The following is a 12,580-nucleotide window of genomic DNA, read 5'->3' on the forward strand; positions in this document are numbered from 1 at the left end:
AGTTTTTTTAAACCTGTACATAAAGAGGAAGCTACTTTTTTTTTTTTTTTTTTAGAGGAGGAAGTGTGGGCTTGATTAAGTTTAAATGTTTATTACACCTCACATAATATAAGTGAAATTTTATGATGAATAGCCTACTTTATTATGCAGTCTGATGTATTGAACTGAGAGCCTTATCTCGAACAATACAAACTCACGTATTGTTGCACCCATAATGCTGATAGATATGACATAATATTACAACAATTACCATAGTCACCACATTACTTCAGTTCTAATTGTGCTGCCCAGCACACCCACTTCTCTTTCCCTACAATTGTTGTTCCTCTATTGGTGTCACTGAAAATGATCTTCCAGCCACTTTGACCTCCAGCCACTTTGTCAAACTGCATTGCTGCTTGTGTGTGATACAAAAGAGCAACTGTAGAGTGCATATCTCATATATTTAGAAAGAATTCAAATGATTGATGGACTTACACAGACCCATAGTTTTCCCTTTATCAAATTAGTGAAATGCATGAAAATGCATTAAGCAGTTATTGCCATTTATTATAAGTATTTTTAAGAGTAATTTTCAAACAAAAAATTAAAAAATAACTAAAATGTGTTACTTAATGAACTATATCTACACATGCCTACAGGAGGTTCTGGAGCCTGACAGGTCACTGAATGGTCAATTTTGAAAATATGGACCTTTGCACATGCCTAACAGAATCATGCCACTCACAAAAGCAAAAAGTTGTCCTGTTAACAATCTTGATGGGACCCTCTTTGTATAGATCACCTCTGGAAGATGTTAACTTCATACTAGGCAGAGTATTTCATGGTGGCATGAAAGAATTACAAACTAGGACAGCAGGACATCAGCAGCTATTTCCACCACTGCAATATTTCACAATTGCCATGCTTCCAGTCACAGGAAATGTGCAGCCATCCAATGCTAGGCCACAGTATGCCAGATGGATAGCAACGGCAGCTGTGTGTGAGCTCAGGCCAAGGCCTCTGATCATGTTGGCCATATCTGGTGTTCAGACAAAGACCAGCTCGTCTCCCAGCAGGTGACCAAAAGCAGGAACAGGTCGGTGGCCTGCAGTCACTGTCTGGTCTGACAGACGTGTTCGACCCGGGGAAATGAGAAGTGTCTGGGTCGACTAAGTCCTGGATCTGGGCCAAGAATTGACTAGCTATTCAACTAATTTAGTGATGGAGCAGGAGGTTGATGGGGCTGGCTTTGGAAATATGAACAAGGACAAGGTGAGCAATTCAAGAGGCTGCATCCTAGCTTTGCTTTATGTATCATTATTCACTGTGGAAAAGGGTTTTTTTTTTTAGACCGCTGCTTGCATAAGCATTGCAGCCATGCATTCTCCTTGATTTTATATATACCTTTGATATATATAAGAGAATGCAGAATAAATTTAGAGCAAGTGTGTAACATGGATACGTAATAGGCAATATAATATTTTAAAAGGCAATATATAATTTGCCATATTGTTATGATGTTATGATGTGCTCATGATGCATAACAAGAAACAAACAGGACTAAGAGTGCAGAGAGTAGGCTCTTCCAAATAGGAGTACGAAAATGGTTTGGCTAGACAAGGTCATAAAGGAACTCAGAAAAGCATACTTGAAGTATCTGCAAAACGCAAAATATTTTTTAGACAACAGTTAGTTCCAGTCCACTAATCTGATTGGACGATTTGATCTTTAGTATAACAGCACCGGTACATTTCACTGTTTGTATCCCTCCACTTATCTGTTTTCAGTACATAAGAAACCGTTACTACTATGAGCTTTCTGTGTGTTGGCATGGCAACACGCAACATTCTATTTCGATTAATGGGGCAAAAATAAACTAAATGTTTGGCCATATTGTGTCTGAAATGTCAGTTATTTAATATTAATTACTTATCAAGAGAACTGTTTTATAAAAGCAGTTTCTTCAGTTAGTTCCGGTGCACTAACCTGATTGGATGAGCCCGTGCTCCAAGATTGCTTATATTTAGTATAAGCGCGCTGCGACATTTCACTGTTTGTATCACTCTGCTTGTCTGTGTGCACCACACAAACTTCCAATTCTAGCAACAGTACCACTACAACCATTACTACAGTACAGTTAGTGACATCAGCAGACATGGCAAACAAAACATTTTTCATGAATATAGTTTCTGAATTAAAATATGAAAACTGTCAGTTGAAAATGAAAAGGAGGAAGGGAAGCCAACTTCACCTGTAACGGGAATGTACAAATCATTGTGAGCTAGCTAGTCAGCTAGCCGATGGCCTGTCAGTGAGTGCGGCTTCTTCGGGATCTACATCCATTCACGGAACAAAAATAAACAAATTATTTGCCATACAGTGTCCGAAATGTGAGTTACTCTATATTAATTTCTTATTTATAAAACTGTTGTGCAAAAGTCATATCACACTCGCTATCATGCAGTGATTATCTGCAGCCTCGTGCCTATGGCTGAATCACAGCCGTGACAATATTCAGTATAACATCACTCTTGCTCGTGTGATATTGCTTAATTGAGGTGAAATAAAATACAACTATCATTTCCATATACTCACAGAAGATAGTTGCTGAAAATCCCAATTAACAAGCTCTTATTTGAAGGCCATATTGCTTACTCCTAGTTTGTAAAGGTTTTTTTCCCAGTGGCATCAGCAGGGTGGAGCTAAGATGACGATACATACACAAGTACAGTACAATACTTTTATTTTAAGAAGTAAGGAGATTAAAGGTGTAGTTCAAACCAGCAATGCTGATGTAGCAAAGAGAGTGACTACTGAAACTCTAAATGATCTCATGTTAACCTAATCCTTATACAGTATACTGCTATAAATTGGCCAAATGAGATCTATAGAGTAAAGGTCAATCTAGAAACATTTTTGCAAATAACGTGCAATTTTTATTAGCATAAATCTCACACGCAATGAAAAAGCTAATTCATCAAGAATTTCAAATGCATCTAATGTCCATCTGAGAACATTTTACCCAATCAGTTTCTCCTCATAAAGTTATAGGACATAGCTCAACCCCATTCATTCCCCAGCCACATTGATCCTACTGCCTCTGACTGTCAAAGCTATAGCTTTACAAGCAATTACTTTCCCCTCACTCTGAAAGTGCAACAGCAAGTCTGTTTCATCTGCTCAACCAGTGCCCATTCAATATAGCGTGACACTACAGCATAAAACATAAAAACTTATGTAACTGTAACTGGGAGACTGCCTCAATAATATCACAATAATGACCAGATCTGTAGAAAACCAGTGGAGAAAATAGTGGAGAAGGTAAGAAAGGATTGGTAGAAGGCAAAGTGAAGGCAGTGAATTATTCTTGTTTGTGCTACAATGTCTCTTGGAGAAAAATTTTTACTTTACTGAGAATTCTCAGAGGAAAAGTCTCCAGGGGTGGACACCCAGGACAAGCAGATTTCATGTTTGTTATTCATAGTTGCTTGGCAGACAAGTAAAGGAAAAGAAAATAAACTCTCCCTATTGACTATCATACATTTTTTTATTTGGTGTTTATGCATAAACTCAATGCACTTTGCGGTGGTGTGACACACCTCGACATCGCAAATACAGCATGTGCTACTCATTCTGAATCCCACTGCCTGCTGCACTACACACATCAGCTGAGGCACAGTCTGGCTGACAGTAGAACTTTTTTTTTTTTTTTTTTTTTCAAGGCAGATTAATTAATGTGCACAGATGATCTTTTCAGAATCAAGAACATGCAGGCATGTGGAAGCAATAACGAAACCAAAAAGTGCAAAGCTTTTATAGACCTCTCTTGCTTGCTGAACATGCAACATATAGAGAGAAAACACACTAGCCAGATGGATAATATTTTATGTGCGATGTGAGGAGAGAACACTGGAACTCCTAGTTGAAACATTCACTGGTGTCTTTTTGTCAAAGGAGCAAACATGATGTGCTGCAGGATCAAAAAAGGTTTTCATGAGAGGATAAGGACTACTGCTCACCTAAATCAACTAAGCAGTCATTTATAAACTCTTTTGTTGACCTCACTCGTGTTCATGCACTTAACTATCTACATATGTAAGTACATTATGTTAGTTAACATTTGTTAGCCTAGTCGATTAAGTTTCTGGGCAACCAAAACATTGGAGTGGGCAAACACACTGGAGCTTTTATTCATCCACTGGGCTAGCTAATGAATTTCTCATTTGTCCACTCCGTTTCTCAGAGTCCTACATAGGAATCAAATGGCAACAGTAATGCAGATTTAATGAGGTCCCACTGCCACCTGTGAGGCTGATGTAGTTATGACTTCAGTGTGGTATCGCTGGCTTGATTTTGAGTTAGCAAGCCATCGGCCACTATAAGGTTACACCTCAGCTGACGCCTGTGTTACAGCAGGTTATGGGAATAGGCGGGACTTCCATAATGCCTTATAATAGCAAAACATAGCTAGAACATAGACATGGAAGTAAAAATGTTGTTTAAAAAGGCTAAAATTTACTTAAAATTTACAGTAATTTATTGAATAACTTTAATTTGCCCAAAAGCAAAGTGTTTGAGCCTCAGTAATCAATAAAATCCCTTTAAAAAAAAAAAATAAATTACGGTCCAGTGTTGCTGCTTGTCACACAGGTCTACAACAGCTGCAGCCTGAACGTTTTCTGCTGCGGGCAAAATAGATATAGAATGAAAAGAAGTAAACTGAGCTCCTGGCCACTGAGGTACAAAATACCCTCAAGGCATCAAGTCTGTCACAGGTATAAACACATACACTACAGCATGGCAAAGCAAGGGTTTTGATCCCATACAACACTCACAGAAGCAAAAGTCGAACCAAGAGCAATCTGTGTGACCATAACTTCTTGTTACTTACTCAGCTGTTATGTAGAGACCATATTAGAGCGCAAAGGACTATATCAGCTTTCAAATTTCTGATTATATACAGACAGAAATCTATATATTAGTGGGGTTTGGCTAAAGGGTAACAGCTAAACATAACACATACACGAGTCACTAAGAGTGAGGAAAATCCACTAGTTTGGTGGAAAACAAACGGAATGAGAGGGAAGTTGTTGTGTGTGCATGTGTGCGTGCCCAGCACCACATCTGAAAGACTATCCAGAACAGAGGGTAATATTCTTAACCCCTCCTGTAAATCTCCTTAAACTTGAAATGCCAGTTTTGCTTTAAACACCAATTAGGATAAGAATAGTCTGTTTTACTGCACATCAGTATATCCTTTTGTCCAGAATATCCTTTTGTTTGCAGCACTCAAACATAAAAAGACCACAACTTTTTTTTATTCATTTTCACTGTCATTTTCATGTTTCTGAAAACTTCATTTTATTTCAAGGTAAGAAAGCCTATACCAAGCTCGAGCTGATTCATAATTGATTGTGATAAACAGAAACAAACATTCAAAGCCGCTGCTATAACGTGTTTATAGTAAACTTATTGTGGAGCGACACTCAGCATTTTTTGTTGCTGTTATATTCATTCATTTATTCACCTTCAGGAACCAGAGTCTATCCTGGAAACACTGGGCATCTGTCGGGAATACTCCCCTGAATCAGTCCATAGCAGTGCATCACACTCGCTAACACACTCGCTAACACACTCGCTAACACACTAACACCTAAAGGCAGTTTAGCATAGCTAAACCAAACTCTCCAGCAAAAATTGTCGAACCCAAAGGAAACCACTAGGGCATGGAGAGAACATGACAGAGAGCAACCCAAGCTAAGGATTTAACCGGGGACACAGGAGCTGTGAGACGACAGTGCTGATTACTGTGCCACCGTTCTTGTTATTCACTTATCAGACACTTTATTAGGAACACCTGTACACCTGCTTATTCAGGCACTTATCCAACCAGCCATCATGTGGCAGCAGCACAAAGCATAAAATTATGCAGATACACGTGAAGAGCTTCAGTTAACGTTCACATGAAACAACAGAATTGGGGAAAATGTTACCTCAGTGACATTTTTGTTGGTACCAGATAGGCTGATCTGAGTATTTCAGAAACTGCTGATGCCCTGGGATTTTCATGTACAACAGTGTGTGGAGTTTACACAGAATTGGTGCGAAAAACAAAAAATTTTCAATGGGTGGCAGTTCCGCAGGCGAGATCAGAAAATGGCCAGAATGGTTTGAGCTAACGGGACGCCTATGGCAACCCAAATAACCACTCTTCATAACTGTGCTTGTACGCATCACAGAATGCACAACACACAGCACATCCATCTCAAGTTTCAACAACTGAAGACGACGACATCATGTTCAAGAACAAGAATGTGAGGCTACAGCACGCACAGGCTCACCAAAACTGGACAGCTGAAGATGAGAAACACATCACCTGGTCTTTTTGCAAGTTTCAGTGAGCCAATTTTGCTCTTAGGCTCTCAGCCATGGACAGCTGTGACATTGCTGGGATTGAAACATGCAATCTTCTGATGATAAGATGAATGATCTGTTGCTGTATGTTTTCAAAGGTAAATTACAATTTAAAATTATATATATATATATATGTATATATAGCACAGACCTAGTGTGTAACAGTCCAACACACATCACATTTTTGGTACATTCCACTCAAACAAGTACAGTACAGTCTATACCCAGTGATATACTATATGTCAACCTCAAGTAACCTCCTACATGAATAGTGAAATACTATTATCTACAAATTAATTTTGATTTGCAATTCCTCCATCTCAGAAAGGACAGAAGAAGAGTGGGCAATTTTTTGGTGATTATGGAGCGAAAAGTGAAAATGGTTCCTAATGAAGCCATGTATTAAATTTATTATTATTAATAGTGTAATACTATTAACGGATGCCCTTTCTGAGTACCAGATGAAAGCGCAAAACCCCTAAACAAGAGTTTGTCCTTCAGCTACCGTCAGCCAGTTAGCTCTCACTGCGACTGCCTGATCCAGCTGCAGTGCCTGTGTATCCCGATACTGTTGTGTAACTGTGCTCATTCTGCATGATCATAAACAATACACAACCTACAGAATTAACTACAGGGTGCCCCAAAAGTCTCCATACATAGGCGACTATGTGTGCCAGCACCACGTCGGTTGTGCCTTCGTCAGTGGATATTCATGGACTTCCACTTCTCAGTTGGCTATGCCTGCCATATTTCCTATTAAAGTCTATCGCAACCCTGCAACGGCTTGCTGCTCCAGCCATGAGAATGATTTCATTATGTTCTTCTTATGTCAAAGGCATCCTTAAAGGCTATCTGAAAAAAAAAAACATAATATAAACTAAGTATGAAAAAATTTTGGAAGACATTTTCCAAAAAGTATTAATTTGCCCTATGTATGGAGACCTTTGAGACACCCTGCAGTTACCTAATGTTAGCTAGCTAGTTAAAATATAACTATTTCTGTGTATTTTGTTCTGTAGCCTGTTTAAAAAAAGTTTGGCATGAATCGGATAAATGTTAGCACACTAGCTAAAGCCCAATCCCAATTATAAAGACACAGATCTGGCAAGCAGAGGGCTCAAATCACTCACTTCCCCCAGTACAACTGAAACTCAACACAGCCAGCTGTCATGAGTTTTGTAGTGTCAATAATTTTGTCATTCAACTATTACATTAAACTCAGTATGAAATCCCTTCCATATCTGGTCTGACCAAATCAAATAGTCATTTTTTTTCCCCTATAAAAAGAAAACAAAATTTGTCTTACCAGTGAGTAAATGACATTTCTTTCTATGACACATTTCTTTATATGGACCAAAGGAAAACAGTCATACACACAGTGCTATATAGTGACAAGAAACAAAAGCAGCAGTATACAAAATTACACAAAACAGCAACATCGTTCAAGCGGCTTCAGTGGTGTATTACTTTCTATATAGAGGCTTATGTACTCTTGAATTATCTTGCGTTTGTTTTTTTAGTTGGTTATGTAAACAAAGCTTCGACTATAAAAGTCTAAGTTGATGAATTTAGTCAATTTAGTCAATTATGTCAACTAATCTTTGTAGCCCTAGTGTCCAGTTGCATACATGTGATGAAACATAATGAGAAGCTGTGATTCTTCAACGTATTTCAGTGTAATACTGTCACAAATGCATCTCAACTGCACAAAAACGCAAGAACTTCTTTTGTCACTGCCCAATTTTTTACAGCAACGCTCAATGCCATATTAATGAGAAATCCAGTGTAGAAGCATTGGAGAACGTTGGACTCAAAGTTCCAGAATGCAGTGTGTGGCTATATGAGGCAACTGTGCTGAGTTACGGAGCAGTTAGTTAGTGATCTACAAGATGCCAAATATGATGGCATTGGCAGTGGTATTAGCATGAAAGTTAAAGCTTTGGAATCTGTTTGAGGAGGTTGTACAGATAAGGAGGCGAAACAGACTAAAGGTCTAAAGCACTGCTACATCACTCTTTTTAGGTAGAGCTAAAGCAAGGTCCTAATCCCACCGTCACCACTATCAGTGGGGTTTGTGGGTAATGAAGGAAACTGTTAACAAAAGCTAAAACGGATCAACACAACCAAAGCTAAAACGAAAGTGAGCTCAGAATGTCTTTGCAAAATAAATCTTGGACACCATTTAAGATCACAGTTCATTGTAGGCCATTGTGATCCATTTGTATACATGCCTTTCCTTGAAGCAAAGATGCTAATCTCATATGTAACATACTTGTGCAAGGAGGAAGATCAGGTGTGAGAATGACTGGGAGTGCTTATCATTGAAACAATAGCCATAAATTCCACCTTAGCAAGTTTGCTATGAGAAAAAGCCTAACTTGTATGTGAAACTTCCAGTTCCATTTCATGTCTGGTCACCTAGAAACCAAAAATATTTAATCTCCGCTATAGATTCACCTCTTGTCCTCGCAGCAGTGGCCCTGTTTTTCATTCACCTCTTGTCTTCGCAGCAGTGGCCCTGTGTTCGTCAAAACCTAGACCGATTTTTAATTCGCTTCCTATATGAAGAAAATTGGCCATAAGTAGACTGTTTCAGTAACGAGTGTTTGACAGCTGTTCAATTAACAGCAACTCTCCTGCTAACAAACGCACCAGTCACACACTATTACAGTCATAATCTTCAGACACTGGCAGTCAAGCCAAATGAGGCAGAAGACCAAAAAAAACAGCGCAATAATCGATGCATTAACTGTAGCCTTTAGTAAACAACATATCCCATAAACAGAAAGAGATATGTGACTGATTAAACGGCATTATCCTGAGGCAGAGAGTTTATACACAAATCATAACTAGTATGTCAGCAAATAGGCAACTTCAATCAACTTAGTGGGACTAACCTTTAGATGGACTAATCTTTTCTATCTCTTCTAGAAATTCATTGACAGGAGACAGTACACCACACATGCCTTTCATAGACAGCTGTCTGCAGACCTAAAAAGCATGCTAAACAAACACACAACTACTACTCCAGGACACTCTGACCTCCCTGGTATCTTCACACTCACACAAACAAGGTTTATTACTGCTGCGTGCAATGGCTTCCCAGGAAATTTCCTGTTTATTCGTGGAACTGTACATAAAAACGCTCTGTGAGCGTTCCATCATGCAGCCTGCCTGGCTATTTGTTGGGACAGGCTTAGTGGGCAATAGCATTAAATGACAGGAATTGCCCTCTATGGAACACAACATTCTTACATTCTTAGTCGCAATCTAAAATGCCAGAACCCTAGTGCTGACCACTGTCGCCTACGTTGCATGGAAAACAGTTTGCAACAACACCGTCAGTTAGCAGATCTCTGAAGTTTTTTACGCATAAAATTGCACACATCTGAGTACTGCCTGGTTGGCAACATTTTTTTAGCCTGAAAGGAGTACATGTCGTCACGTCCAGAGATCGAGTCATGCAGTGTGAGCCATAGTAAGAGCTCTCATCTTACAGCAACTCTGCATTTAACTGTGGTAATATAATCAACACAACTTTTCTGAAGTCATAACAAGCTCCAAAACACAGGCTGAGCAGATTAAGCTGGGGGTTTAAATTGATTACTAAATGTCTGACAGGTTTTAATTGCCTTACAGTTGCATCATTTTCTTGTGTAAGTGTGTGTGCGGGGGGTGGGCGTTACTGAATAATCAAGAGCAATTCACTTAACCTGAACAGCAACAGCCACTATAAGCAAAGCAGCTTTGCCAAGATGTACTGCAAATGAAAAGTTTCATTCATTTCACCTCTGACCTTATTGAGGAAAAAGCTTTTTAAAGCTGAGATTGTGCCCAAGGCCAATGCGTCACACCACTCCCCGTCGCTATGCCAACACAAAAAAAAACTGTTTCGCTTCTTGTGCTTGGCTTAATGTGTCTTATTTATGTCATATTTATATTACAGACTTTAACAAATTAAAATAAAAGTTAATAAAATAAAATTTGTTCCTGTCACATTCTATCCATCACTTATCTGGAACCTGTGTATATTCCTGCAGTCAGAAGACTCCTCAGACGAACTGTAGGGCTTTTGTATGGCCGTTTAATAAATGTAACGATGTGTATACTGAGCATTTTAATAACAGCTTACAACTGCATTGCTCTGAAATCAGATGACATGGCCTCTGTGAATTGGAGATCTGTTAGTAAACAGTAAACTGAACATGTGGGTTCATTCATTACCACACCCACCTATTCAGTGACTACACAGTATGACTCCACAGGATGGCTAGCATTGAAATCCTGCTTCTTATTGTGATTTACAGGACAGGAAAAACTGCAAAGGCAAGCTAAATTAAGCTGAGCATCAAACGTCTCAGTTTTAAAACTGTGCTGACTGTTAATTAAACTTTAGGTGAAAATCTGAGGCGCATCATTACAGAGCACAGGAAGAGAGGGAACAAAGGCCAGACCGTGCCTTGGCTGGGGTGCGTTTTGTTTCAGGAAGTACCAAGCAGCAACTCATCATCAAGATGAGTCATACTACCAAGAAATAGGCTATATGAACCAATTCGAGCATGTTACACTTAAAAAATAAATAAATAAATCTGCATGTGCTTGCACTGTAATTGGGCTATAATGATTTTCATACAAGGTCAACAAAGTTCCTATTCCTATTCCAAATTTAACTGCTCCAAAAGTAAAACGAACGCTTCCCTTAGTTTGATTGCATTTTCCTGTTGCTGTTTGAAAGCTCCTTGCCAGCTAGTTATTCCCTGCACACAGTGATATCGAGGTGACAGCTGATGAAGAACTGGAGGTCTACTGGAGAAAGAGATAAAGAAAGGTAGATCTGGTGCGCCTACTACTGTCCGGCATCCACCCAAAATACACAACGCATCACACTTATCAAGGTAACAGTACAGATCATGTGTTTCTTTTTTTTTTTTTCTTAACTGAACATAAATGTAGGTATTTAGTTCACTATATTCTGCACAGATTCTATCATGGATAAGCACCTGTTATATAAACAAGAAAACAGAACTTTAGTGATTACATGGTGTGTTCGATTAAATAATTAAAAAAAAAAAGATGATGATGATGATGAATGGAGTCAGTGCTCTATAGAGAAAAGTTAATGTCAGACACATGTCAAGGCAGCACTGGGACCTCTGAAAACTTGTAGGTATTGCAAGGGGCACTGATCGTGTCCCTGGGGGGTGTTGGGCTAACAGATGCACAGAAGACGAAACAAAGTAAAGCTTCTATGCACGTTCATACTGAAGAGGAGAAGAGGAGGACTGGTGTGGGGGGTGGGGGGTGAATGTTTCCCTAAACAATGCAGACATGTTGCCTTTAACCCTCCTATTATCTTTGGGGTCAGTTTGACCCCATTCAATGTTTAACATCTCTAAATACATGCTTGACTTAATTTTTTTGCTTCTTATTTAATGACTTTTCCTAATTTAATGGGGACAACGGGGAAAACATAAAATTAACATGATGATATGTTTTCAATGTCCTGTACACATTTTGTAGCATCAGTGTTCTTTGGGGTCAGTTTGACCCCAGGCTGTTTTAGCTGTATAAAACATATAAGAAATATCCAAATTTCACACACATTTGTTATTGATGATATTGAGGGTCACTATAACATACAATTTTATAATCTTCAAAAAACTTGCTTCTGCCCTAATCTAACATAACCATACCTGTAGTATTGCGAGTAAAACAATTCTCATGAGGACATTGATAGTTCACCCAACATAGGGACAAGCAAACATATAAAAGTTTAGGCGCAATCCCAATTCTATTTATACCCCTTTACCTACCCCTACCCCTTTGCCTACCCCTTCCCTTTGTCCCTTGAAACAGAGTGTCAAGGGGTAGGGGTGAAAATATTCCCCTAAGGACTGGGACACCACTACTATACTGTTACACATCATTATACGTCATCTAGGTCCTAATTCTCTCTCTCGAATTGGCAATATTTAAGAAAAAAGTTTAGCGATTTGCAATTACTGGGGGGACTAGCCCCCCTCAATGTCTTTGGTGGTTACAGCCCTGATCAGACATGAAAATATGTTGTGGCACTATCGTGCAGTCTGTAATGATATGACGTTAGCAAACTTTAGCGATTTTTTGCAAACATTTCTTTGAATAACATCACCGTAAATATGAACACGCGATTGATTAATAAAGA

General features: G+C 38.9%; 1 protein-coding gene across 5 annotated transcripts in view; it reads right to left on the reverse strand.

Annotated features, from left to right (window-relative positions):
• The window catches only part of LOC113528178 (ubiquitin carboxyl-terminal hydrolase 22), a 52,975-nt gene that overhangs the window by 33,375 nt on the left and 7,020 nt on the right, over positions 1-12,580 (reverse strand). Inside the window, exon 2 of one of the 5 annotated variants that reach the window (XM_034310216.2) lies at positions 2,234-2,315. The exons of 2 other annotated variants lie outside the window; for them this stretch is intronic. In XM_034310216.2, the coding sequence (XP_034166107.1) occupies positions 2,234-2,257 (24 nt within the window). In that variant the 5' untranslated portion in view covers positions 2,258-2,315. Of the gene's footprint in view, positions 1-1,968; positions 2,202-2,233; positions 2,316-12,580 lie in introns of those variants that run through there. 2 more of the 5 variants (XM_053239216.1, XM_053239215.1) reach the window with 2 other exon arrangements.

This window comes from Pangasianodon hypophthalmus, chromosome 13, assembly GCF_027358585.1.
Source record: "Pangasianodon hypophthalmus isolate fPanHyp1 chromosome 13, fPanHyp1.pri, whole genome shotgun sequence".
NCBI classification, from domain to species: domain Eukaryota; kingdom Metazoa; phylum Chordata; class Actinopteri; order Siluriformes; family Pangasiidae; genus Pangasianodon; species Pangasianodon hypophthalmus.